The sequence below is a fragment of the Pteronotus mesoamericanus genome, unplaced genomic scaffold (assembly GCF_021234165.1).
Source record: "Pteronotus mesoamericanus isolate MK-2021 breed Mesoamerican mustached bat unplaced genomic scaffold, CSHL_Meso_final contig_50, whole genome shotgun sequence".
Lineage (NCBI taxonomy): Eukaryota > Metazoa > Chordata > Mammalia > Chiroptera > Mormoopidae > Pteronotus > Pteronotus mesoamericanus.
In genome coordinates this window covers 36,838,294-36,864,611 of record NW_026555186.1, presented here as the reverse complement: position 1 = coordinate 36,864,611, position 26,318 = coordinate 36,838,294, and the positions used below count along the sequence as shown (strand labels likewise).

The following is a 26,318-nucleotide window of genomic DNA, read 5'->3' as shown; positions in this document are numbered from 1 at the left end:
TATGCCTCTAAAAACATTTTCATAGAAAGCTGACTTAGAAACATACTGCCACCTCTTTTTAACTGTGTGGACTTTTCAATATTTAAACTCTTTGCATTTCATCATTTCTATCCATGTTGTTTTTTTTTAAAAAAACTATTTGCTGTAGGTAAATCCATCTTTCTCAACTGATGTATGCTGCACAGGAGAATACGGTGTGCCTAAATGGGACATACCAAACCAGTGAAGGGTTTTGCAATCAATGTAAATTTTGTATCAAATGCAATTTTGCAAGTACCAGTAACAAAAAAAATTGCAAATCTCTTAAGTATTACAGATAGTTAATTGTAAGATTTTCTTGGGGCAATAACGAAAATGGAAATCTCAAGAAAACCTTAAAACTATCAAACATCAAGAGATTACATATATATTTGAGAGATGGAAATAAAGTGAGAGGATTGGCAGAATCCAATCCAATCCAACAGAAGAGGAAGGAAAAAGGCACAGAAAAAGAATGGGTCACAGTAGTGGCAGAGCAGTAACAAACAGTGCACGTGCTCTGCTTCTAGTTTTCCAATCATATTCTAGAATCTCTGAGGCAGAGATTTTGGGGAGTGCCCCAAGCACCCTTTCTTTAGACCTTGACTCTTAAATCTGCCCCATCGCTCCCACCTAACTCAAAGGCTTAATCCCTCAACTCTTTCAAATCTTTGCTCAATGTTATCTTCTCACTGAAGTCTTCTTAAACGTTGACACCTTCTCAAGTCCTTTGCCCACTTCTGACTACCCCATCTTTTTGTTATTCATGCTAGCCTTTCCATATCTTCAATTTATATTCCTTTGGAGACCGCCCCCCACCCCGCGCCCCGCCGTCCGTCGCTTCTCCTTTAAATTTGGTAGGAAAAGGGCGGAGCTAGTGCCGAGGCTCCAAAGTAATAGGCGGAGACGAAAGGGGCAGGAGGTTCCACTCGCTCCGGAAACACGATTGCGGACGGGATTACCACGTGATCGTGACGTCAGTGCACGCGCGCCGGCCGGCCAGACGACTTTCAGCTGTCCTGGCTTAGGTCCTTTACAATACGCTGTTGTGGCGTTTGCCTTCTTTTGCTCCAGGTTTCCTGGGCCTGGAGTCTGACTTAAGAATGTACCACAACAGTAGTCAGAAGCGGCACTGGACTTTCGCCAGTGAGGAGCAGCTGGCACGGCTGCGGGCCGACGCCAACCGCAAGTTCAAATGCAAAGCGGTGGCGAACGGGAAGGTGAGGACTCCGTCGGCTGCCCTGCTCTCTTGGTCTCTAAAGTCTTGAACAGCTTCGGGGACTCCGTCTCTCCTCCCCAGGGCTCTCTGTACACTTCCCCCTCCTCCCTACGCGGCGCGCAGTTTTCTAATTAAACCGGTTGTCATAGAGAGACGGACAAAGCCATACCCCGTGGCCGATTGGCAGACAAGTAACCAGTAACATGGCAAAGAGACTTTGTAGGATGTCTACGTGGTACGGAACTAGGGCCGTTCACTTTTCAAGAGGGGATGTCGGAGAAGGCTTTCCCCAATAACTGATGCAAAGAAGATGGGGAAAGGACATTCCAGGGTGACAGGGCCACCGGTGCAAAGTGGGAGCTCCGAAGTTGCAGGGCGGGTTCCTGAAATGCTGTAGGTCCTGTGTAGCGGAAGCTGAACACTTGTGCGCGAAAGGCTGAAGAAGGTAGGGAATTCGTAGGCGGAAATAAGGAGTTTGAAGGGGTGAGGGACCTTTATAAGATTTTAAATAGCAAATTAATCTTATCATATTCTCTACCAGAAAGTCCTCTGGCATCCTGGTGGTGAATGGATTGGATGGAGGGAGATGAGAGAGCGTTAGCACAAACCAATTGACTTAAGATGGTTTGGATTATGGCCTGCCAGCCAAGTTCTTCCTGTTACTAGCTCCCAGAGACTTACGTTTAATCTGTCCCCAGGAGCTCCAACACCCATACTAGCACAAGCTTCCCTACATCAAGTATTCCCTCTCTCAGACCTATTGTAACTGAGATACTGTACTTTTACCTTTGTCACTGATTGCATATCACTTCATTTTTGTGCCGCTCTAAGTAGTGCATATTACGCTCTTTGCCAGGCACTATTCTAAGCATTCATCAAGTGTTAGCTCTTTTAATCCTCACAGCTACCTCCTGAGACAGATGTTTTCCTCCCTTTATAGCTAAGGAAACTCCAGTACAGAGATGTTGAATAGCTTCTCGTGGCTATAGTGCTAATAAGTGGCATATCCAGGATTTGAATCCAGGGAATCTAGTTCTAACATTCCTGCCCTAAAACAATTACATGCTGTCTTAATAAATTAGCACCTGTATTAGTTTTCTAGAGCTGCCATAACACACACACAGTGGCTTAAAACAACAGAAATTTATTGTTTCACAGTTTTGGAGGCTAGAAGTCTGAGATCAAGGTGTTGGCCCATTGGCGCTCTCTGCCACTTGTAGGAGAAGATTCTTCCTTTCTCTTCCAGCTTCTTGTAACCGCAGGTGTTCCTTTGCTTGTGGCACCATAATCCCAATCTTTACCTTCATCTTTACATAGTATTCTTCCGTGTTTCTGTATTGCCACATGTTCTTATAAGAATACCAGTAATATTAGGTTAGGAGCCACTCTACTGCAGTATGACCTTACCTTAACTAATTACATCTGAAGAGACCGTATTTCCAAATAAGGTCATATTCTGACGTACAGGCATACCTTGTTTTATTGAGCTGCTTTATTGTGCTTCACAGATGTTGCATTTTTTACAAATTGAAGGCAAGACCCTCCACCTGCAAAAAGATTACTGTTTGCTTTATTGCGGTGGTCTGGAACCAAACCCACAGTACCTCTGAGGTACGCCTGTACTGGGGGGTTAGGACTTCAATATATCTTTTATTTTGGTAGTTGTAATTAAATTGGTAGCAGTGCCCAAGGGATATTTGTTGTGAAATTGTACATAGTGTATTCTATAGAGAGTTTACAAAGATAGATGAAAGGTAATGTCAGAGTCAGAATTATCCTTGAGACACTTGATTTTTTACCTCAACCTGTGTGACTTTATGATTTACAAAGATAGTGGCCTTGAAAAGTTTCCAACTATTAGCAGTGTGTATCTTCTTTTTGATTTCCTAAATGATGACGTTATATCTGTGAGTACATATGCACATTCCTCAGGATCGAATATACCTTGATGAAGCAAATGTCCAGCTGACATTCTGAGAACCTGTGAAATGATCATCTAGTTTTAGTTTATTAAATATTTTCCTAAAGCTATTTTATGTAATATTTAGCAGTTCTATAAAGAGAAACTGAGATGTGGTATGTTTCCATTTGGCTGGAGATACAAAGTAATCTGGACAGAGAAAATACTTTAAAATTGTTTAAGTTACTGAACTTTTGTTGTAACTTTTGATCTAAAGGTTCTTCCAAATGATCCAGTCTTTCTTGAGCCTCATGAAGAAATGACACTCTGCAAATACTATGAGAAAAGATTATTGGAATTTTGTTCAGTGTTTAAACCAGCAATGCCGAGGTCTGTGGTGGTAAGTTATGGTAGTAATGAAGTATATAGTGCCCGTTAGTTGACTTCTGAAATATGACCTCTAAATTTGTAATTCAGGCCTGTGTCCACTTCATTCAGGAATGCGGCTTAGTTATATAAACTTATAATTTATGTATTTAAGTTTTTGTCACATTTTTCAATTACCGTCTTGTATTATGAATTCCTGTGTCATATCTTACAAAGTGTTTCAAGCCTCATTTCATAGAATTTTGAGGTCTGTTAGATAAGCCATAACATCCTCATTTTATAGAGAAAGAAAAAATTAAATTACTTTTCCTCCAGGTTCTCAGTTAATGAGTAGAACTAGGACCAGAACATAACACTAGTGCTTTTTCAGCTGCACAACACACCTTTGAAATGATGCATTCATTCATCATTTGTAATCATATGTTCTAGCTGAAGTCTGTCAAAAGGAATTTTGAAACCTGATAAGTGGAAGCTGGAGATTTTCTTTGAGTAAAAAATTGTCCTGTGATTGTTACAGATACATGGCTCTGAAGATCGTGTGTGTGTGTGTGTGTGTGTGTGTGTGTGTGTGTGTGTGTGTGTGTTTACTGTGCTGGGACAATGGTGAGGAGAAACAGGTCGTTAGAATTTTTTGGCTATTTGGATTTACATACACAGTCCCTATTGTGTGTATTCTTGTTTATAGAAGATAAGCTGAGATTAAAAAGCTAAAAGATACAGAAAAAAGAGGAATATATAATATTTTTTTCATTATCTCACAGACTTGTTTTGAAGATCAAATATGACAGTATCTTACTTGAAAGTCTATCTCAAGTTGTAGTTATACAGAGTGAATAACTTAGGACAAGTAGGGAATAGCCCCCAAGGAAATAATCTCCATTTTTGTAGTTGAAAAAATTGAAGATTATTGAAAATATTGAGTCCAAAGAATATTCACAGTGTCTTAGTTTACTAGACCTTCACCTGAGAGATCAAAGATTCAGGAAGAATTTTAGATACTCTTGATTAGTTTCTATCTCCAGATTTAGTTCTTTTCTGATAAAAAGAACTATAACTAATAGGTTTAAGTGATCTTTTCAGATGAAGAAACTGAATTCTTAATGGAATTTGTCTTTATACAACATGCTTAATTATAATTGATGAAGAATTTTGTTTTTTTGTTTCACATAAGATATTTAAAAGGAAATAGTCTTTTTAAGTCATGAAATACACAAGTGTTTATTTCATTGGCTCTAACCAAATGACACAGTGGTTAAAAATACAGGCAGTTCACCCTGCCTGGTGTGGCTCAGTTGGTTGGGCATTGCCCTGCAAAGCAAAAGCTCACCAGTTTAGTTTTTGGTCAGGGCGCACACTTAGGTTGTGAGTTCAGTTAGGACCATACGCTGTCTCTCCAACTCTCTTTTTTTTTTTTTTCTCCCTTCTCCTCTCAAATAAATTAATTAATTTTAAAAAAAAGTACAAGCAGTGTTTTGTTGAGTCCTTATAAAAATGTATGACCTTGAACAAGTCAGTTAACCTCATTGATACTCAGTTTTCTTTGTAAAGTGAAGGTAGCAGTATTTCATCAGCTGTTTCAAGGATTAAAATGAGATGGTAGGTTTGTGTTTGGCACAGAGCCTGGCACATGGGATGCAGTCAGTAAACAGTTGCTGCTTCTACTGTTTGGTTTGGCAGCAGTCATCATGGTTAGTATCACAGATCTGGAATAAATTTAGGGAGAAGGTCTATTGCCCCAACTGTTATACTCAATATTTTTACAAGATTGACTGGTTAAGCTGTGAAAATTTTATTTTTCCTCCTTAAATTTTTCTAATTTGGGCCACTTTTGTTATTCTGAATTCTAAAATAAACACACATATTTTTAATAAGCTAATAACCATAAGGAAGGATAGGCCAGGGTGGGTAAAAGGCAGCAAAGGGTCTTCTGGCTGTGGTGTTTCTGTAATATTTCATCAAAGTTAATTTTGATAAAGAAGAATTACGTTTTGGTATTTTGTATAAATAACATTTTCAAAGAAACTTTATTTATTGGGGTGACATTCATTAATAAGATCATAGAGATTTCAGGCATACGTTTCTCTGATACATGATCTGTAAATTGTGTGCCCACCACACAAAGTCAGATCATCTTCCATCGCCATATATTAGGCTCCTGTGACCAACTCCACCCTCTTCCCTCTGGTAACCACTACTGTTGTCTGTGTCTATGAGTTTCAGTTTTATATCCCCTATGTGAGTGAAATCATATGGTTCTTAGCTATTTCTGATTGACTTGTTTTGCTTAGCATCTTATTCTCAAGGTCTAGCGTGTTGTCACAAATGGTAATATTTCATCTTTTCTTATGGCCGAGTAGTATTCCATTGTAGATATGTACCATACCCTTCTTTGTCCAGTCATTTTTGAAGGACACTTTGGTGTTTTCATGTCTTGGCCACTGTGAATAATGCTGCAGTGAACATAGGAGTACATATATCTTTGCGAATAAACATTTTTGATGACACTTTTGATAAATAAGTTTTATTTTTTAAATGTAACATATACGTGTGAATAGATTCTGATAAAATATATATATTTTTTTAACCTTAGGGTACAGCTTGTATGTATTTCAAGCGTTTTTATCTTAATAATTCAGTAATGGAATATCACCCTCGGATAATAATGTGAGTATAAGTCTAATTTATTGATTTTTATTTAAGAAGACCTTCATACTCCATGTGTGTTTGTGTGTGTGTGTGTGTGTGTGTGTGTGAGAGAGAGAGAGAGAGAGAGAGAGAGAGAGAGAGAATGAGAATGAGAATGACTTCCTAGTAAAGGGTAATTTAGACTTGCATTTGATTCTGAACTTAAGATCCCTGAATATACTCCTTACATATCTGTAATAATTCCATGTAATACTAATGGCAACTGATCTTGTACAAATCCAAATAGTGTTGTTTTTTTTTTTCAAGCAAGCTTCTCTAATACTACCATTTTGTCTCCCAGTTGCTGAGTGAGAATCACTAGTGGTACCTCCTCCTACATCCAGTCAGTACAAAGCCTATATTCATTTCAATTGGACAAAGGTTTTTGTGTTTCTGCTCAGTACTATGCTTATCATTGAAGATAAAATTGAAAGTAATAGGAGGCTTATTGAAGAGCTTACTGTCAATCACATTGTCCCTTTTTGTTTTTTTCCACTTTTCATTCCCATTTGTACCAATCTAGCTCAGGCCCTTGTTACTTCCATTCTTGATTTTTGTAGTAATTTTATTACTAGTTTCTCATTCTGAAATTTATGTAGTAGCGATGAGTTTCTTAGATTTGTTTGTAAATTAGTAATCTCCTATTCACATGCCCTTGGAGACTTCTGATGGGTCTTCCACAAAGGTAGTTCTTTAACCTGCGTTTCATCCCGTGCTCATATGGTGCATATGTGTGTGCTGTTGTATTTTTTTCTCTCTGCCATCTATATTTCGTGATACAAAGTACTCCTATCCCTCAGTTATTTTGTTCTTCCAGATATTTAGGTTGAACACTATAAAACTGCCATTAAGTCATTAATGTTGAATGCTGTTGCAGTATTACACGGTTCAACTTAATTTTTTAGTTTCCTATGGCTTAAAAGTTTGAACACGAAACACTCTCTCCTTTTCTCTCTCTTTAAAGATGTCCTGTGATGGTACCATTTTATACCATGTGGTATAAAAATTACCCTGAAAATGACTTAGATTGTCTGAGTAAAGTCAAACAGGAATCAGAAACCATTATGGTATACCATTTTATACCATAGTCACTTGTGAATATTAGGCAGTTTTAAAATGTCCTTTTAGAAATAAAATATTCAGGTATTTTTCAAAGTGTATATTATCCCTAGTTATGTGTGTATGAGAGAATATTACTTCCTAGTAAAGGGTAATTTAGACTTGCATTCTATCTGAATTTAAGATCCCTCATTATATTCCTTATATCTTCCACTAGGCTCACTTGTGCATTTTTGGCCTGCAAAGTAGATGAATTCAATGTATCTAGTCCACAGTTTGTTGGAAATCTGCGGGAGAGTCCTCTTGGACAGGAGAAGGCACTTGAACAGATTTTGGAATATGAACTCCTTCTTATACAGCAACTTAATTTCCACCTTATTGTTCACAATCCTTACAGACCCTTTGAGGGCTTTCTCATTGACCTAAAGGTAATTTTGTTGATATAAAGTAAACTAGTAGAGTATACTCCTTTGCTATCATACTGTAACCAAAGAAACTCAAAATTATAACTTTCAATTATCTTAATTGTTACAACATGTGTTTAGCTAAAACTTGAGTGGGGCCAGGTCCTCTAGGGCAGTAGTTCTCCAGCTTCAGTATACATCAGAAGCACCTGGAGAGCTTGTTCACTCAATATTGGGCTGCAGTTTCACAGCTTCTGATTTAGTATATCAGCAAATACTGATCAAGGGATTATTGTGAGTTTAGAATAATGCTTTTAAAAACTTACTATTATCTCTTATAACTCTGAAGTATACTTCATAGATCTGATTTAAAGAACCATAAAATTCTTAATTTTAAACCAGAAGATTGCTAAGTGACTTTTAGTTTTAGTGCATTGTGAACTGGAATCAATATGTAGGCATAAAAAATGTAAGTAAAAAAGTATCAACAAAAGCAGCTTTTAAGCTACTTTATTTTGACTCTGAAAAAGGACTTAGGTTGTCTGAGTAAAGTCAAACAGGAATCGGAAACTGATTCATTCATCTCAGCTGAAAGGTGAAATTTGGGTACCTTCTATATGCCAAACATTGTGCTTGATGATAATGCCAGGAAGAAAATAAGACCAACCTCAACTTTTATACACCTATAGTCTAATGGGAAAGATGATAATTTATTCGCATGCTCAGTGTTAACAGAGAGGAACATACAGGATACCTTAGAAGGGCATAGCAGATTGAGAGGAAGGGAACACAGTTCTGAGAAGGTGTCATTTAAAGTGAAATTCATAGCAAGAGTAGAGATTCGGTGGTTAAAGAGCATCCCAGTAGGACTTCTCTGGTCAGAGGCCCAGATTCAGGGACGGTGGCGCACTAAAGAACCTAAATAGCTTAGCAGTAGAGGGAGAAGACTGCCACAGAGTGATGCCTGAGTGGAAGGCAACCTAGACTGTGGAGATTATGCTAAGGATTTCGTGTAGAGCAGTGGTAAGCCAGTAAAAGGTTTAAGTCTGGAGAGGAGCAAGTTACGTTTACACCTTTAAAAAAGTCATGTTTTCCAGCTCATGCATCATTCTCCATCAGATATTTCTCCATCTGTATGCGTCATGATAATGTGGAGAATGGGTAAAATGATACCAGTTACTATGCTGTTAATTTCACTCATGTAGTAACAGAGGGTCCAGAAAAGAGCTTCTTGGACTTCAGAGATAGAGGGCAGAATCAGTGGAGCTTGAGGTTTCATTGCATATAGAGAGTGAGGACAGGTGGAGAACCTTTGGGTTTCTGGCCTGAGCACATGGTGTTATGGTGTCATACACCATACAGGGAGCTGATACAGGAAGCATTTGCAAAAGAAATTTGTCAGTGGCGGAGGGGTGAGAGGTTGATGAATTCGGTTTGGAACATGATAAATTTCCTTTGCTTGCAACTCATCTAGGTGGGTAGTCATTTGTATCTGGAAGTCAGAAAAGCTGGCTACATTTGGGCATTATTGCCCCAGGAAAATTTAAAGTGGATTGGCCATGAGAACCATTGAAAGGGTAGGTAGAGAAATAGAAGAATGTAGTAATAAGGGTGAAGAGTATCCAGAGAGGTAGGACTTTCTGAAGAAGTGAAGTAGAAAATTTAGGAGTATGCACAACTCCCTAATCCCACTAGAATTTAGGTAGAGTAAAAGTAGATGTAATAATATCTGCTGGATTTAGTGCCAGACAAGTCATTTGTGATCTTGGTGAAATTAGTCTCTGTGGAGTGTGAAGGAAGAAGACAGATTAGAGCCATTTGGGGAATAAATAGCAGGTGAGAGAACAGGTATTTGTAACTTGGATTAGATAGTTTGTCTTTAAAGAGGAAAAAGATGGGATTATTGAGAAGATGGAGGAACTGCTAGAAATAGAGAAAAGGGACTTTTTCATTGTTTTGTGGAAGAAACGTGGGGAGCTGGTAGTGAGGGAAAGCTTAAAGGGAAAAGTGGAAAATATGGAGCTCAAGTTTCTCTTGGGAGTAAGGTAGAAGGATTGCCTTGAGCGTAATAGCTTTCAAGGCAGGAAAAGAGGAAAGCATGGGTGAAGATAGTGTTATGCCTGGGGATCTGGCTGCTGCAGGAGTTAGAGTGTTGTTCTTTGTTAGGAACAGAGATCATTCTCTGAGAGTGATGGAGTTTCTGAGAATTATTAAAGACATTGAGAGATGGAAATGTTTTACCCAGTCACTGAAAAATAGAACAAATTTTCTCTGGAACTTTATAGTGTTGAGAGCCCTACCAAGATTAGGGAACCTAATTTATAATAATAATACCAGACCTGTTGGTTGTTTTGTTTTCTCGAGCAGCACTCAGAAACCTGGGTGTGGCTGCAGAGAAGGTTTGTTGAATTCACTTGTTGAAGTTTTGCCAGAAATGTGTTGGCAAACAGCATATTGGGGCAAGGAATTCAGTAGGGAAATAAGGACCATAGGACACAGGTGACTAGGAGCAAGTAGAGGGGTAAGGGACTAAAGTTTCTGAGGAGGAAGTCAAAGAATAGCTGTGAAGTAATTGAGCAAATGTATTTGGAAAAGGAGCACTGTGGTCAGAGTGGAATGCCTGAATTTATCTTATCTGGAATTTTTGGATAATGACAAGACCTGCATGTGACTGCACAATTGTATCTGGTATTTTGTTTCAGATTATATTGTAGAAAAGATTTCTTGCTACTTCAGGACCTGAATGTGGATAGCTGTAGTACATCCAAGGATTCAGGGTTTATCTTAAAGGATAGCATTGTCAGAAAATATGGGAACTTCCATATTTCTTAGGCATATTCTGAAAATAATTCTATAATCAAACTAAGATTAATTTCCATTCTCTTCTCAAAAATAAATTTAAAAAGAGGAATTTCAAATCAAAATGAGGTGGTGCTTTGCTTCCTAAATGTCTTATATCTGAGTCACCTGGATTGCCTGGAAGTATTTACTTAGAAGTATGTATTTCTTAGGTTGGCTTCAGACCCAGTGGTATTTCTAAGAGCCTCCTTTCCCCTTATTTAAAAGGACAAAAAGAGGGATTAACATAAATCAGAATAGCCAAGTACTGTGCTGGGAACTTGAGCTATATTATCTTCAAGCATATATTTCTTATATAGCGACTGCACTTTCAGTGCATTCTGATGGTTAATACAAAATAATCTTGCCTGTAAAGGTTGTTGCTGGGGTGTAGAAAAGAAGTTGCTTTTATAAAAGCATCCTGTGTTAAGCACTTTCTGATTAATACTGCTATTTTGAACTGTTGTTACTTCATTAAACCCTCATAAATAATATTTGCAAACTGTCTCTCTAGACCCGCTATCCTATGTTGGAGAATCCAGAGATTTTGAGGAAAACAGCTGATGACTTTCTTAATAGAGTTGCATTGACGGATGCTTACCTTTTATACACACCTTCTCAAATCGCCCTGACCGCCATTTTATCTAGTGCATCCAGAGCAGGAATTACTATGGAAAGGTATTAATTTGTGTTTTGACTCAGATCACTCAGTTACTCAATTTATTTCCTCCTGAAGTCTGACTTTTTAAGTAAGGTTCATTTTGTGAATATAGTCCTTTATATCTCCTGTGGGTGGAAAGGTTAAGAGCAATTGAGGGAAGAAATGAAATCACCTTTTAAGGAAATCTTTAAAAGTTGAGGATGATGTTTTTGAGCTAAGAAGATCTGTTGATGACTAAAGAATAGTAAATCAGTTGATCTTCAAAAGACTGATATAGCTGTTACTACACGGCGAATTCATAAGTTTTGCGAGCTGGTAAGCAACATGAGTGCACAAAATTGTCTGCTTGTTTTACTCCGCTGTGGAGCGTGTGTGGCACTGGAATTCAGTAAAGTTTTATTGAATGAAAATGCTTTAGAGAATGTCTAGATGAACTGCAGTGCAGCTGTAAATATTAATAGTACATAAATGCACACTGATAATGAGGTTCTATGATAAGCACTATACCTGAATTTAATTCACTTGATTCTTATAGCTACATGTTGAGTACAGATTGATTAAATATACCAGTATTATTTATATTGATTTATAACGAGCACAGTCTGGCAGCAAATTAGACTTTTTAAATTTTTATATTTAATTTCTTTAAGACCTTTGAAGTCTGCTTGATTTTATTTCTTGAAATAGCTGAGGAAGTGTTCTACACGTTTGTCATCTGTCATCCATAATTTTTTTTCCTCCTGGAGTATGAGCTTTTAAGTAAGTTTCATTTTGTGAATATAGTCCATTTATAGTCAAAATCCATTTAAATGGGGGCAGCAAACATGAGCAGACATGATTTAGTCTTTATTCAACTTTATGGCAGTATGTTTTCTGGTGAGTTTTCAATATTTATACTACTAATTACAGGATACTGCCCCAGACATCTTTGGAGTATAGAGTTTGCATTCATGCTATATACACCAGGTTAACTTTGTAAGATATGAACAGTTTTAATTTCAAAACAAATCCAAGATAAGGATTTGTGGGCTTGTATTTTGTTTAATTTATGCTATGCCTCTACTCTACAAATACAGCTAACCAACTGTATATAAAAATAAATATTAATCCCCAAATGATTTATATAGCTATCTAATTACTAAGCAAGCCTTTATTGAATGCCTTCTATATACCATGCACAGTACTACACTTTAGGAATATAATAAACAAGCTATAAATCCTTGCCATAGTTGAAAACGATAGTCATACAAATAATCGATATCGGTGGAGTTTAGATGTGAGGCTTCCAGTCTTCAAGGGAAGAAAGCCTCTTTTCAACTCAGATGATGAAGTGTTTGATTACTCTGTTTAAGTATCATATACAGTGTATATGCAAATTATTCAATGGTGAAATTTCTCTTAGAGGATTTTGTTGATGGTTTCCTTTTGTGTGCAAAAACTTTGAAGGTAGTTCCATGTGTTTATTTTTTCTTTTGTTTCCCTTGCCCGAGGAGATTTACTAATAGCAATGTACAAGAGTTTACCCTGATGTTTTCATCTAGGAGTTTTTTGGTTTTGAGACCTTAATTTTAGTCTAAGCCATTTTGAGTTTATTTTTGAGAATGGTGTAAGAAAGTGGTATAGTGTTATTTTTCTTTTCCATGTAATATCTGTCCAGTTTCCTCAATACCATTTATTGAAGAGACTCTCTTTACCCTATTGTATATTCTTACCTTCTTTGTCATAGATTAATTGACCATGTATGTGTGAGCTTATTTCTGGACTGTCTGTTCTGTTCCATTGATCTATATGTCTTTTTATGCCAGTACATTGCTGTTTTGATTACTATAGTCTTGTATAGTTTGATATCAGGTAACGTGTTACTTCCAGCTTTGTCAAGATTACTTGGTTATTTGGGATTTTAAGTAGAATTACATTGAATTAAAGATTAATTTGGAAGATTGTATGTTTCTAAGATTTTATTTCTTGAAGGTTATCTAATTTGTTATATTTTCTTATAATCCTATGTATTTCTGTGCTATCAGCCATCACTTCCCTTTCATTTCTGATTTTATTTTTTTCCTTGATGAGTCTTGCTAAAGCTTTATCAATTTTCTTTAAAGAAAACAGCTCTTGGTTTTATTAGTCTTCTATCTATTTTTAGACTCTATTTTATTTCTGCTCTGATCTTTATTTCCTTCTGCTCACTCTGGGCTTTGTTTTTCTTTTTCTAGTTCCTTTAGGTGCAAGGTTATATTGTTTGAGATTTCGTGATTCTTCAGGTAGGCCTGTATTACTGTCAGTTTCCCTCTTAGAACTGTGTCCCATAGATTTTGGGTTGTTATATTTTCATTGTCATTTTCATTTTGTCTCAAGGTATCATTTAATTTCTCCCTTGACCTCATTGTTAAGCCATTCATTGTTTAGTAACTTGTTATTTAGCATCCATGTGTTTGTGTTTTTCAGTTTTCTTCTTATAATTAATTTTTAGTTTCATAATATTGTGATTGGAGACAATGCTTGATATAAATTCAGTTTTCTTTAATTTTTTAAGACTTGCTTTGTGTCCTAACATGTCATTGATCCTGGAAAATGTTTCAGTTGTACTTGAAAAGAATATGTATTCTGCTTCTTTTGCGTGAAATGTTCTAAAAATGTCAAGTACAGTGGTACCTTGGTACTTGTCTGTTAATTTATTCCAGAACTCAGAATTAAGAGTGCTGGAACTGAGGAGTACCAAGCAAGCCACAAGTTATGAAGCATTTTTCTTGTATGGGGTGGCGTCATGACTAATACAAGTTCTAGCAAGTGTGATGAGTCCTGAGCAAGTGTCAAGTGCTGAAACATTTTTTTTTTTTTCCATCAACATGCGACAGGTACAGAGTTTGACAAGTTCTGAATACCATGAGTATTGAAATATGACCGTACATGCATTTGGTCTAATGTTTCGTTTAAGGTCACTATTTACTTTTACATTTTCTGCCTGGATAATCTATATGTTGTTATTAATGAGGTGTTAAGTTTCCCTACTATTACTGTATTAGTGTTCATTTACCCTTTTATGTCAATCAATATTTGCTTTGTATATTTAGGTGTTCCTACGTGGGGTGCATAAACTTCTGCATTGGTTATTATACGTCCTCTTGTTGGGTTGCTGCCTTTATCATTATGAAATGTCCTCCTTTGTCTCATGTTATAGCCTTTGTTTTAAAGTCTATTTTGTCTAATATAAATATTGCTATGACAGCTTTTTTGTTTGTTTCCATTTGCATGAAATAACTTTTTCCATCCCTTTACTTTCAGTCTGTGTGTGTATCTTTCAACTGACGTGGGCCTCTTGCAGGCAGCATATGTATGGGTCTTATTTTCTAATCCATTCAACTACCCTGTATCTTTTGATTGGAACATTTGTTCATGTACATTTAAAGTAATTATTGATAAGTATGTAGTTATTGCCATTTTATTCTTTTCTGATTGTTTTTATAGATGTCTTCCTTATTCTGTTGCTCTTGTATGTTGATGACTTTCTGTAGTGTTGTGTTTGGATTGTTTTTGCTTCATTTCTTTTATGTCTCTTGGAGGTTTCTGATTTGTGGTTACCATGTGCCTCATACATACCAAGCTATATTTACAGCAGTCCGTTTTAAGTTGATGGTTGCCTAAGTTTGAACACAATCTGTAAATACTCCTATTTTTACTTACCCCTTTCATATATATCTTTTTAGTTTTTTTAAATTGATTTTGAGGTAGATTTGTTGTTCCTCTTATTTGTTTTTCCACTTATTTAAGCATTCATTGGTTCATTCTTGTGTGTGCCCTGACTGAGAATTGGACCTACAACTTTGGTGTATTGGGACGACACTCTTAACCATCTGAACTGCCTGGCCAGCCAGGTCTCATGTTTGAGTTTGTCATTATTTTTTACTACTTTTGTGTGTGTCTGTGTGATTTCTGTTTGTGTGATTTCCTGTTATAATTATACATGATCTTACTACTTTTGTCTTTTACCCTTCATGTTAGCTTTTTATTGGTTGGGCCACAGCTTTTATTGTGTTTGTCAGGGTTTTTATTTTCTTTGCTCTGTTTTCTTATTCACATTTTTTACTCTTTCTTAAAGAATTCCCTTTAACATTTCTTGTAATACTAGCTTAGTGTTGATAAACTCCTTTAGTTTTATCTTGTCTGGAAAACTTATCTATTCTTCAAGTAGAGGAATCTCAGTTGTAGGCCCTTGCTTTTCATCATCTTGAATTATTTTTTGCCAGTCCCTCTGGCCTGCTAAGTTTCTTTTGAGAAATAGAGTGACAGCCTTGTGGGAGCTCTCATTTACATCTGCTTTTCTCTTGTTACTTTTAACATTCTCTCTGTCTTTTTCACTTTGGGCATTTTAATTATGATGTATCTTGATGTGGGCCTCTTTGAGTTCATCTTGTTTGGTTCTCTGTGTGCTTCCTGGATTTATATGTCTCTTACCTTCACCAGGTTATGAAAGTTTCATCATTATTTCTTCAAACAGGTTCTCAATCCCTCCCTTGCTCTTACTCTTCTTATTCTGGTACCCCTGTGAAGCAAGTCGTGTAAGCTTGATGTTGATCCCGAAGTTCCTTAAACTACCCTCACTTTTTTTAATTCTTTTTTTCTTTTTGTTCTCATCAGGTGTTTTTTTGCTATCTACTCTTCCAGATCACTGATTTGATCCTTTGCTGTATCTAATCTCTTGATTCCATTGAATGAATTTTTTATTTCAGTTACTGTATTCTAAATTTCTGATTGGTTCTTTTTATGGTCTCTCTTTGTCTATCTTTTTTCATCCCTTTTAATCTATACATGCCTTTCAATCTGAAGTAAGTCTCTTGTAGACAGCACATGTAAGGGTCTTGTTTTCATATGTATTCAGCCATCCATTTAATCAGTCTTTTGATTGAAACATATAACCCATTTGCATTTAAAGTAATTATTCATAGATAGGTATTTATTACTGTTTTATTCATATTTTTTATCTCCTTGCCCTTAAAGAAGATCCTTTAACATTTCTTGTAATACTGGTTTGGTGATGATGAACTCCCTTTGCTTTTTCTTATCTGGGAAGCTCTTTACCTGTCCTTCCATTCTAAATATAGTTTTACTGGGCAGGATAATCTTGGTTGTAGGTTCTTGCTTTTCTTCACTTTGAAAATTTTGTGCCACTCTTTTGGCCTGCAGAAGTTTCTGTTGAGAAATCAGCTGCCAGTCTATGGGAATTTCCCTGAAGGTAACTAGCTGCTTTTCTCTTGCTGCTTTTAAGATTCTCTGTCTTTAACCTTTTGCATTTTAATTATGATGTATCTTGGTATGGGCCTCTTTTGGGTCATCTTGTCTGGGACTCAGCACTTCCTAGACTTTGTATTTTGGTTTCTTCCCCTTCACCAGGTTAAGGAAGTTTTCAGTCATTATTTCTTTAAATCGGTTCTCAGTCCCATGCTGTCTTTTCTGGCACCCCTACGATGTAGCTTTTGTTACACTTGATATTTTTCCAGAGGTCCCTTAAATTTTCCTCTCATTTTTTAAAATTCTTTTTCCTTTCTGCTGCTCTGAATGTATGTTTTCTGCTACCTTGTCTTCCCAGTCGTTGATTCAGTCCTGTTTCATCTGATCTGCTGTTGATTCCTTCTAGTATTTTCTTCATTTCAATTGTATTCTTCATTTCTGACTGGTTCTTCTTTATTGTTCTATATCCTTTTTTATGCTGTTGAAGTTCTCACTACGTTCCTTGATTTTCCTTATAACAATTGTTTTGAACTATGTATCTGGTAGTTTGCTTGCCTTCGTTTCCTTTAATCCCTTTTTCTAGAGATTTCTCCTGTTCTTTTATTTGGGACATGTTTCTTTGTCTTGCCATTTTGACTGCCTCTCTTGTTTGTTTCTATGAATTTAGGTAGATATGCAATGCCTTCCAGTATTGGTATGGTGGCCTTATGTAGTAGGTGTCCTGTAGGCCCCAGTTGCTCACCCTCTCAGTTCATCCTAGCTGGGTACTCAAGTTGTGCCCCCTGTGAGAGCTGTGTGTACCCTCCTGTTGTAGTGGAGCCTTGATTGCTGTTTGTGAATGGGAAAGAGAGACTTCTAGGGCAATTGACGACTAGAGTCTTGGAGCTGCTGTGCAGGACCTTACCTTACAGGCCAGAAAAGTGCTTCAGCATGGCTCTGATTGTGATTGAGTCTGCCCCTTGAGTGTGTCACTCATGGAGTGCTCAGTCACAGTCTGAGACTGGCTACCATGTGCACTGCCTCTGGGGCCTCCCAAGAGGTGCAGACCAAGATAAGCTACCATCTGTGCTCTTCCCAGGGCCACCCAGCGTGGTGTACAAAGTGATCTGTGGATGGCTGTTACTGGTGCTGGTGCTGCTGTTGCCCAGGAGAGGCCAGGCTATGAACTGAGTCCTGCTGTTGCTAGTGCCAGGCCTGGGGCTGGTTAGCAAGAGGTATGTGGCACACTGAGGCCAGGTGTTGCTTGTTTGGGCTTTGTGAACCATTGAGAGAATATCGGGAAGTCCACAGCATGAACCAAAACAGAACGTGTCTGCGGACAAGCCACTGGAAGTACCTTGATGGGCCCACAAGTTGTGTGAGGTGGGGTCTCAGGAAATTTCCAGGGTGAACAGTGTTAGGTTGATGGAGACTCGGACATTATGCTTATCTGCATTTACAAGGGGAAGGCTCAGCAAAGGAACAATGGCCTCTGCCAGCACTTCTGTAAGGGAAAAAGCTGTTCCTCTAGGCCTCACCCAAAAGCCAGGCAGCTCCTTCCTAAATGCCCTTGGTGCCTTTTGAGCTGCTCTGCCAGCACTGGGGCTCAGAGTGAGTCTGAGTAAGTCCATGAACAGGTCCTTTAAGAGGGTCACCTGGACCCCAGAAGCTCTCCATCTTACCCAGCCACAATCTGCTAGTTTTCACAGCCAGAAATTATGGGCTCTTCTCTTCTTAGCACTAGAACCCTGGGCTGGGGATCCTGTTTTGGGGCTGGGACTCCTCACTCCTCAGGGGAGACCACCACAGCTGAAATATCCCTTGTAATTTTTCACCACCGTATGCGGGTATGGGACCGGCCCGTTCTGCATCTCCGCCCCTCCTGCTGCTCTCAGAGTGGCTTCTCCTTTGTATTCCTATTTCTAGGGCTTATATGCAGCTAGATTTCATGTAGTTCTCCATGATGGTTCTGTAGTTGTAATCTTTATGTAGTCACAGGAGGATGCAAGTACCGTGTTTACCTACTCCTCCACCTTGAATGGAAGCCTCCCTTGTAATTCTTAATCACCACACGAGTGATGGGCCAGCCCATTTTGTGTCTCTGCCCCTCTTAACCAGTCTCGGTGTGGCTTCCTCTTTCTGTCCTTCCGTTACAGGAATTCTGTTCCCCTAGTCTTCAGATGGTTTTCTATGACGGTTCTATGATTTTGTTGTAGTTTTGGTAGGGTCTTTGGAGGAGATGAGGACAATGTCTACCTTCTCCACCATCCTGAATGGAGGAAAGTAGAATATTGCTTTCACATTATTACTGATTTCAAAAAGAGAGAGTCCTTGTGCTGTCTTGTATCCTGGATGATGCTTTAGATTATTACTTATAGGACATTCTGTTGCTAGTTCTGGGTTTTCTTCATTTTCACTGAATTTAGAATTTTATTTATTTCCTCATTTAACTTCTTTTAGATATTCTTGCTTGCCTGTCGGTTTTTTTTAAAAATCAAAATATTAAAATAATTCAATATTAAGATTAAAAGTTGCTAACTTGAAAATGTTTCACAGAGTTAAATAATGTGAGAAGCTAATCTAAAGGAGAACCAAATCCATTACTTTTATGCTCAAAAAGGAGTTTTAGGAGAAAAGCAGGAAAAGAAAAAAAATTGTTATTTTGAATTACTAGTAACCAGAAATGTATTAGTTGTTAAGGGAGTTACTAATTTCCATATCTGAAGTTAATTCCCAGAATAAATGATGAAGATGTAATATCAAAATTAGTTGTCTAAAATGTGTTATATAATTGAAATAATCTTTATAGTTTAAAAAACATATAGCAGTACGATTTCTTAAAGAACTGTCTATTTTTGTAACTATTTCACCCAAGAGAAAAATTAATTTTTTTACATTCATGTTTGAAATAATACTTATGCCTTGAGAATCTGTTCACTTGGGCTGTTATCAGTTACAGGTCAAGTTCAGGTACATAAACCTCAGCATACTAACATTTAAATGCAAAAACTGCATTTTCATACTACTGTCATTGGTTCTGAGAAGAACAGATAATTGGGCTCTATATCCATTTGTGAAAAAGTAATAACACCTTTGATTGGGGCTCGACGCAAATAAGATATAATAGAATTACAAAGCATGGGGTGAGTGATACTCTTACTGGTTTGAATAGCTGTTAGTCCCAAGAAAAACAACTATAATTAGCATAGACTTGGTATTAAGGAGAGAGGAATCCTTACTAGTGCCAGGTTCTTGCTCTGTTACTTTTTTGTTTTATGACTTTGGGCAAGTTACATGGTTCTGACTTGTCTGTCCCTGATACTCAGATTCTTCATCTGTAAAATGAGGTTCAGACTCATAAAGTTTATATATTAAACACTTAGCACTAAAAGAAATGACTGTTGCTACTATTAATTTCATACCTTTAAAAGCTTATATATTACAGTACTAAATGAACTTTGAACATTAAACATCTTTTAAGTTGTAAATCTGTAAGAGCTAAAGATAATAGTTTTGTAGAGTTCAAGTTACTGGTTTTTAATACTTTGTAAATAAATTAATTTTAAATTTGACCTGGTGATGAAATGAGCATAGAGAATAATTTGTCAGGTTTTCTCAAGATGCTATATGTATCCAATAGATTAAAACTTTCTTCCTTTTTTACCAGTTATTTATCAGAAACTCTGATGCTAAAAGAGAACAGAACTTGCTTGTCACAGTTACTAGATGTAATGAAAAGTAAGTAAAAGAACACTTTACAAAATATTTTTTAACTAAGCTACTTCGTAAAATATCTTGGTATTTAACTTGAGATAACAGGTGGTTGTTTATACCTAACTTTCATTGAATTATGCTGTTGTGGAACCATGAAGGATATATTGGTGGGAAACAAGTAGAAAGTACATGAAAAGACAGAATTTTACACATATAGAACTTAAAGTAAAAATATAGTCAGATTCAGAAAGGTTTGAGTTTCAAAACAGGGTCTTTTAAAATGTACACATGTGATAGGCACTGAAAAAGATCAAAAGGGAACTCAATTTAAGTATAATATTTAAATTTGGAATATTTGTTTTATAGATAAATCAGCTTTTACTAGTTAACATGTTATTTGCTAATCACTTTGTCAGTTAATATTATAAAAACTGTGGTTCTCAACTGGGTGCAATTTTTGCAATATCTCTAGATATTTTTGGCTGTCACAACTTGGGGATTGGTAGTGGCTGCTATCAACATCTAGTGAGTGGTTGTAAGAATGCTGCCAAATATCTTAAATTCAGTTTACCCGCTTGGCAAGCTGAAATACGGCTCCCCAAAAAGATAACCATGTCCTAATATCTGAAACCTATAAATCTTAATGTATCTGAGCTGGGGGGTGGTTTTTGCAGATATAATAAAAGATCTTGAGAGGGGGAGATTATCATGGATTATCCAGGTAAGGCCTAAATACAATCACTGGGGTACTTATTACAGAAAGGCAGAAAGGGAGGTTTGACACAGAAGACAATGTGAAGACAGCAGAGAAAGATTTGAAGATGACAGCCTTGAAAATTGGAGTGATAATGGCCACAAGCCAAGGATGCTGGCAGCCACCAGAAGCTGGAAAAAGAAAGGAAGGATTTCCCTCCTAGGGCCTCCAGAGAGAGGGTGGCCATGCCATCATTTTGATTGTGGCCCAGTGGAATTGAATTGACTCCCAACCTTCAGAACCAAGAGAATACATTTCTGTTGTCTTGAGCCTTAACCAAGTTTGTGGTGATTTTTAATAGTAGCCTCAGGAAACAGCCCCTTGCAACAAAGAATTGTCCAGCCCAAACTATCAATAGTGCTGATGTTGAGAAACCCTGTTTCAGGGGGTGAGTAGAACCTCTACTTAAATGACTGGCTAGACTAGCCAGCCCTCTCTGTTCTTCATTCTTGCCTGTCACACAGAATGCTCATGGCTACCTGGCTACTCTTTACAATTAAAAGTGAATTGTGTTGGTCTCCAAAACTTTTTGTGCCAATATTCTTGTTAATTAAATTTGTAGTTTAATTAAATGCTGAATAAACCAAAAAAATATGAGATTGAAGATCTTAGATGATAGTAATAAATGGGTGGAATTTTTGTTTTCAAAGTTAAGATGTTTCAGGACATAGAAGCATCATTTCTTGATATCTGTTTGAAATGATCTTGAGGGCTTTCCCCTTTTAGTTGAAAATAATGGGTTTGTAACTTATGAATCATAAAACTGTAGGTCTTCAGTTATACCACTTGGAGGGCTCACTTCCAAAGCTAATTGTGATTTGGCCACTGTTAATTAGGGTGGAATTTATTAGGTAGAATGGGCCTTAAAGATAACCCACTGTGATCCTTTTATAGCTGATGGTTTTATTACTGATTTCTTTTCAGTACCTTAATTTTACTCCACTTATTTTAATATGAAATAAGAATAGCTCTTGGTAAAATACTCAAGAGCTTTAACAATATTAAGGCATCTTATTCGTAATTTTTCAGAACAAAGATACTGTCCTGAGTGTTGAGTCACAAGTGTTAATTCAGTTGAAAAGATTGCTTTATTTGCATTATGAAAAACGTCAGTGACATACTTATTTGGAACATGTGGCTAATAGTAAGCCCTGGATCTCTCATCATTTCCCTGACAAATCTTGAGATTTATATTCTTTGGTTTATTCCCATTGAAAAACGGACAGTTCAGGTAGAGGATGTTTCTGCACTTACAGTCACTGACGTAGTAGTTTGCTTTAGCCTAAAAGGGACGTTTTTGTTTCCTTGGTGATGTTTCATTGAATAGGTTCCATATTTTACTGAAGAATCATCAACTGACACATTGTTACCAAGTATCCTCCCATTATTGCGTGTTCTATAATGTGTCCTCTGTATACAGAAAGTACACTCTTGACCCACCATCTGTAGGATAGTATGTTAAGGGTATGGTTGATGGCAGGGAACAAGGCATGTTCACTAAATGATGTGGGCCCTATTGTAGGGATTTTTAAAAAGCCTTAAAACTGAGCAAAAAGTGACCACAGTAGGATTTAAAACTGATTAGATTATAGAGCGTGCTTATATTTATGCTACCTATATGGGCTAAGCAGCAGACAGCTCTAATTACTTGAGCTAGAAGTATGGCGTCCATTGTATCATAAAGCAGGACACAAATCCTGAAAAGGAGTTGAGTGTTTTGTTGTTACATAACAAGATGGGAAAATATTCAACTATCTTATGAGAACAAGGCTTTTTTAACACAAATCCTTTTTTCTTGTCTCCACAATAGGCATGAGAAACTTGGTAAAAAAATATGAGCCACCCAGACCTGAGGAAGTTGCTGTTCTGAAACAGAAGCTGGAGAGATGTCACTCTGCTGAGCTTGCACTTAATGTAGTTTCGTAAGTAGTTGTGATAACGTTATTCAGAAATAGATATGGGAATCCCTGAACCTCTTGTCCTTTTAATTTTTGGATCCTTTGCAGATCTGAGATCTCATCTAAGGAACAAGTGTACTGTTTCAGCCTTATTTCTGTTAGCTACTCTAGGGAAACTCGGCATATTTTCTTTCAATGGTGAAATTTTACATTGAATACAACCGGTAGGAAAATACACTGGGGTATTTTTTGTGTTTTTGTTGTTGTTTTTTCCCTTTGCCATAAGGAAAACCTGTAATGTCTGTCACTGATTTGTAGGCTGAATGTGGAAATCACATATTCAGGATCTTTATGCTCTGCAGATTGAAGGACCGACTTAAACCCAATCTTTGAAGAGTTTAAACAGTTGGCAATCTGGGCAGGTAATAGGGAAGGTAAAGCTGCAAATCGTGGTTTAGCATAGAACTTGAAATTGGTGTATTTCGCTCCTGGGTTTGGTAACTAACAAGAATGAAGGAGTGGTTACAGAGAACTAAAGAATGTTGACCTGAATGAATCAAAGTACAGTAGTTCCCCTCTTTGCTTTGTGTTTTTTGTCAATTGTGGTCCAAAAATATTAAATGGAAAAATCCAGAAATAAACAATTCATAAATTTTAAATTGTGCACCATTTGGAATAGTGTGATGAAATCTTGTGGTGCTGTCCCACGTGGGATATGACTCATCCCTTTGTCCACCATATCCACACTGGATATACATACAGTACAAGATGACCTGAGACCACAGAACTTACTGCAGTATGTTGCTATAATTGTTTTTGTTAGTTATTGTTGCTAATCTCTTATTGTGCCTAATTTAGAAATTAAACTTTATCATAGATTGTATCAATAGAAAAAACACTACATATAGGGTTAGGTTTTATCTGTGGTTTCAGTCATTCACTGCCTTGGAATGTATCCCCTGTAGGAAGGAGGGACTACTGAATTACTGTACTGGTATTTCCTTTTCACAGTAACTTGAAATGTGCTTAAACTGGGGCTTGGCATACTACTGTATAGCCCATGGGCCAAATCTAGTCCATTCCTTGTTTTTAGAAATATTTTTATTGGAACATAACTACACCCATTAGTTTGCATATTGTCTGTTTTCACACTACAGAAGAGCTGGGTAATTCTGACAGAAACTGACTATTGTGGCCTACAAGGCCTAATGTATTTATCTGGCCTTTCAACCAACATTTTTTCAACCTCTGGATTAGACCATGGAACTACTATTAATCCTGCCCTTCTAGCTAGGTAGTGGAATGGACCATCACGCAAAATTCTTCATTGCCAGAGCTTACATCTTACACAGATTAGCACCCACTTTGTACAGTGCCAAGCAAATTCTTCATTTCTATGGGCACTGAGCAGTGCTTCGCAAACTGTAAAGGACTTTTATTTTTAAATTCACTTTACTTTAGTAAAATATTCATTACTAGAAAATGAATAAAAGACATACAATATAAGCTTAAATTTTATTAGATTCAACAGTCATAACTTACCAAATTTCTGTAAAAATTTCTAAACACACAGTTTCATTATGGACCACACTTCTCAGCACTACTTTAGGATAAAGTGTTTTACTTGGTCTTTAAAATTCTTTCATCTTTTTTATTACATAATAACTATATCATCATTAAAGTCAATCAGCACAAGTATACTAAGGTTCTCTGACCAAATCCCAAATCCCAGTTTCGTCCTCAGAGGTAACTTACAGTATTTACCTTTGCCAATCTTTTCTCTTGTTTTTGTGTACGAAAGTTTTCTTTTCATTAATGTTTTCATACATATTTTACAACATTTAATAGTATCAATCTTTAACTCTTGCCTATCTGGGTAAAAAAATACCATATTTGTATTTTAATTTACATTTCCTTTATTACTATGAGGCATATTTGTATGTTTTACAGTCATTTGTCTTCTGTATTGGCTTACTTAAAACCCTTGCCTAATTTTCTGGTGTTACTTTATTGCTTTGTAGTTCTATATTTTACACACCTATTTTCTGTTCTTTCACTTTGCGATATATGTTTAATCATTTCCTTTATGCTTTTATATCTAAATACGTTTTCTTAACCTAATCTATATTTTATTTTGCCTTTTCAGCTTTTTAAACCATTTAGAATTGTTTGTGAATGGTCTGAGGTAGAAATCTCATTTTTTTCTTTTTTCCAATCAATTACCTGTTGTGGCAGCCATTTTTTAGTATTTCATGATTTTTCCTATTACCTTACTTATTACAGATTAAATTCCTATATATAGTTGTTTTTTTTTACCTATCTGCTCTGATCATTTTAATCTGTATAACTCTTTGCCAGTACCACATTTTTATTTACCATAGCTTTTCTATGTTGTTTCGATGAGAAATGAGACATGGTCCCCACACTATTCTTTTTCAGATTCCTTTTGCTATTTTTGCATAGTCTTTCCTAGCTCAAAGTTAGACTTGATGAGTTCCATGAAAAATTTTATTAGGATTTTAATTAGAATTACATTGAATTTAAGGATGAATTTGAAAGATAGTCTTCAGAAGTATTCATCTCTTTCCATGTATCCAGGCCTTGTTCTTCAGTCAGTAGATAATACTTCATATAGTCTTGCTAGTTTATCTTATAGTCATGTGGCCAGTTGTTAAGATTGCTTATTTATGGTTGCCTAATTACAGGAAGAAAAGGAAAGGCTATGAAGATGATGATTATGTCTCAAAGAAATCCAAACATGAGGAGGTATGTTCTCCAAAGGTAAAGATTAAGTTACAGGATTAAGTTATTGTGCATTCTGGTGTGACCATACTGTTAAGATTTTATTGTTCCAGAGTGCAAGCATTTTATATATATATAAATATGAATTTGAAAGCCTTCACTTTTTGCATCTTTCACATACTGCCCATTACTACAGGGATATTTTTTTTTTTCTCACTTCTTAGTCTTCCTGAAGCAGTAAAATAGATATTTGATGAAGAATCCTTCCTATGGTCATAAAAAGCATCAGGGGTAGACATACACACTATAAATTTTTACTCTATTTTTTTTTTTTTACTCTCCAAGGATTCTCCTAAAAAAAAAAAAAAAAAGAAAGAAAGAAAAATACTTGGCAAGTGAGCTATAAATGAATAATCAGAGGCAGAAGGTCACAACTATAACCTTTATTCCTGTCATTGGAGTAGTCTCGTGAGACCATACCATATATTGTAAGATTAAACAACTACAAATTTTCCTGCTTTATCTACCTTCTCTGGTCGGCATAGTAAAAGAACACTTTGAGGCAAAGAAGTAAGTAGTACTGGTTATGCTTCACTACAATATGTCCTTACTACGTCTTCTTTCCTTCTCAGGAAGAATGGACTGATGATGACCTGGTAGATTCTCTCTGACCATTTGAAATTGATATATCAATGCTAACGAATCAACAGAAGGATGAAGCACATCTGGCATTTAAATTTCTTTAAAAATGAAATAATGGGAAAGCATCAAAATACAGTAAACACTTTTATTCATCCAGGGCAGCTTTATATGAAATAAAACATCTCCAAAAGA

At 36.6% G+C, this 26,318-nt stretch overlaps 2 protein-coding genes across 3 annotated transcripts in view; one reads left to right on the top strand and one right to left on the bottom strand.

The window, feature by feature from the left end:
* The first annotated feature begins 997 nt into the window (after positions 1-997).
* On the top strand, positions 998-26,318 carry CCNH (cyclin H). Of its 2 annotated transcripts, none has more exons than XM_054578574.1 (9): positions 998-1,238; positions 3,415-3,537; positions 6,115-6,188; positions 7,486-7,696; positions 11,025-11,188; positions 20,044-20,114; positions 22,655-22,766; positions 25,448-25,508; positions 26,117-26,318. In XM_054578574.1, exons 1-9 carry the CDS (start codon positions 1,122-1,124, stop codon positions 26,153-26,155), a joined length of 972 nt encoding a protein of 323 aa, XP_054434549.1. In that variant the 5' UTR covers positions 998-1,121; the 3' UTR covers positions 26,156-26,318. The 2 variants fall into 2 exon arrangements, with proteins under 2 accessions (XP_054434549.1, XP_054434548.1); XM_054578573.1 differs by having other exon boundaries at positions 25,448-25,523.
* The window catches only part of RASA1 (RAS p21 protein activator 1), a 111,194-nt gene continuing 109,946 nt past the window's right edge, over positions 25,071-26,318 (bottom strand). Inside the window, exon 26 of the mRNA XM_054578571.1 lies at positions 25,071-25,437. The gene's annotated coding sequence lies outside the window, so the exon portion shown is untranslated. The remainder of the gene's footprint in view (positions 25,438-26,318) is intronic.

Excerpts from the sequence above, each read along its gene's own strand:
- CCNH (XM_054578573.1), top strand. The coding sequence starts at position 1,122 with ATGTACCACAACAGTAGTCAGAAGCGGCACTGGACTTTCGCCAGTGAG. Across the intron at positions 20,115-22,654 it reads GTTACTAGATGTAATGAAAA|GCATGAGAAACTTGGTAAAA; the intron begins GTAAGTAAAAGA and ends TCTCCACAATAG. Across the intron at positions 22,767-25,447 it reads CTTGCACTTAATGTAGTTTC|GAAGAAAAGGAAAGGCTATG; the intron begins GTAAGTAGTTGT and ends GCCTAATTACAG.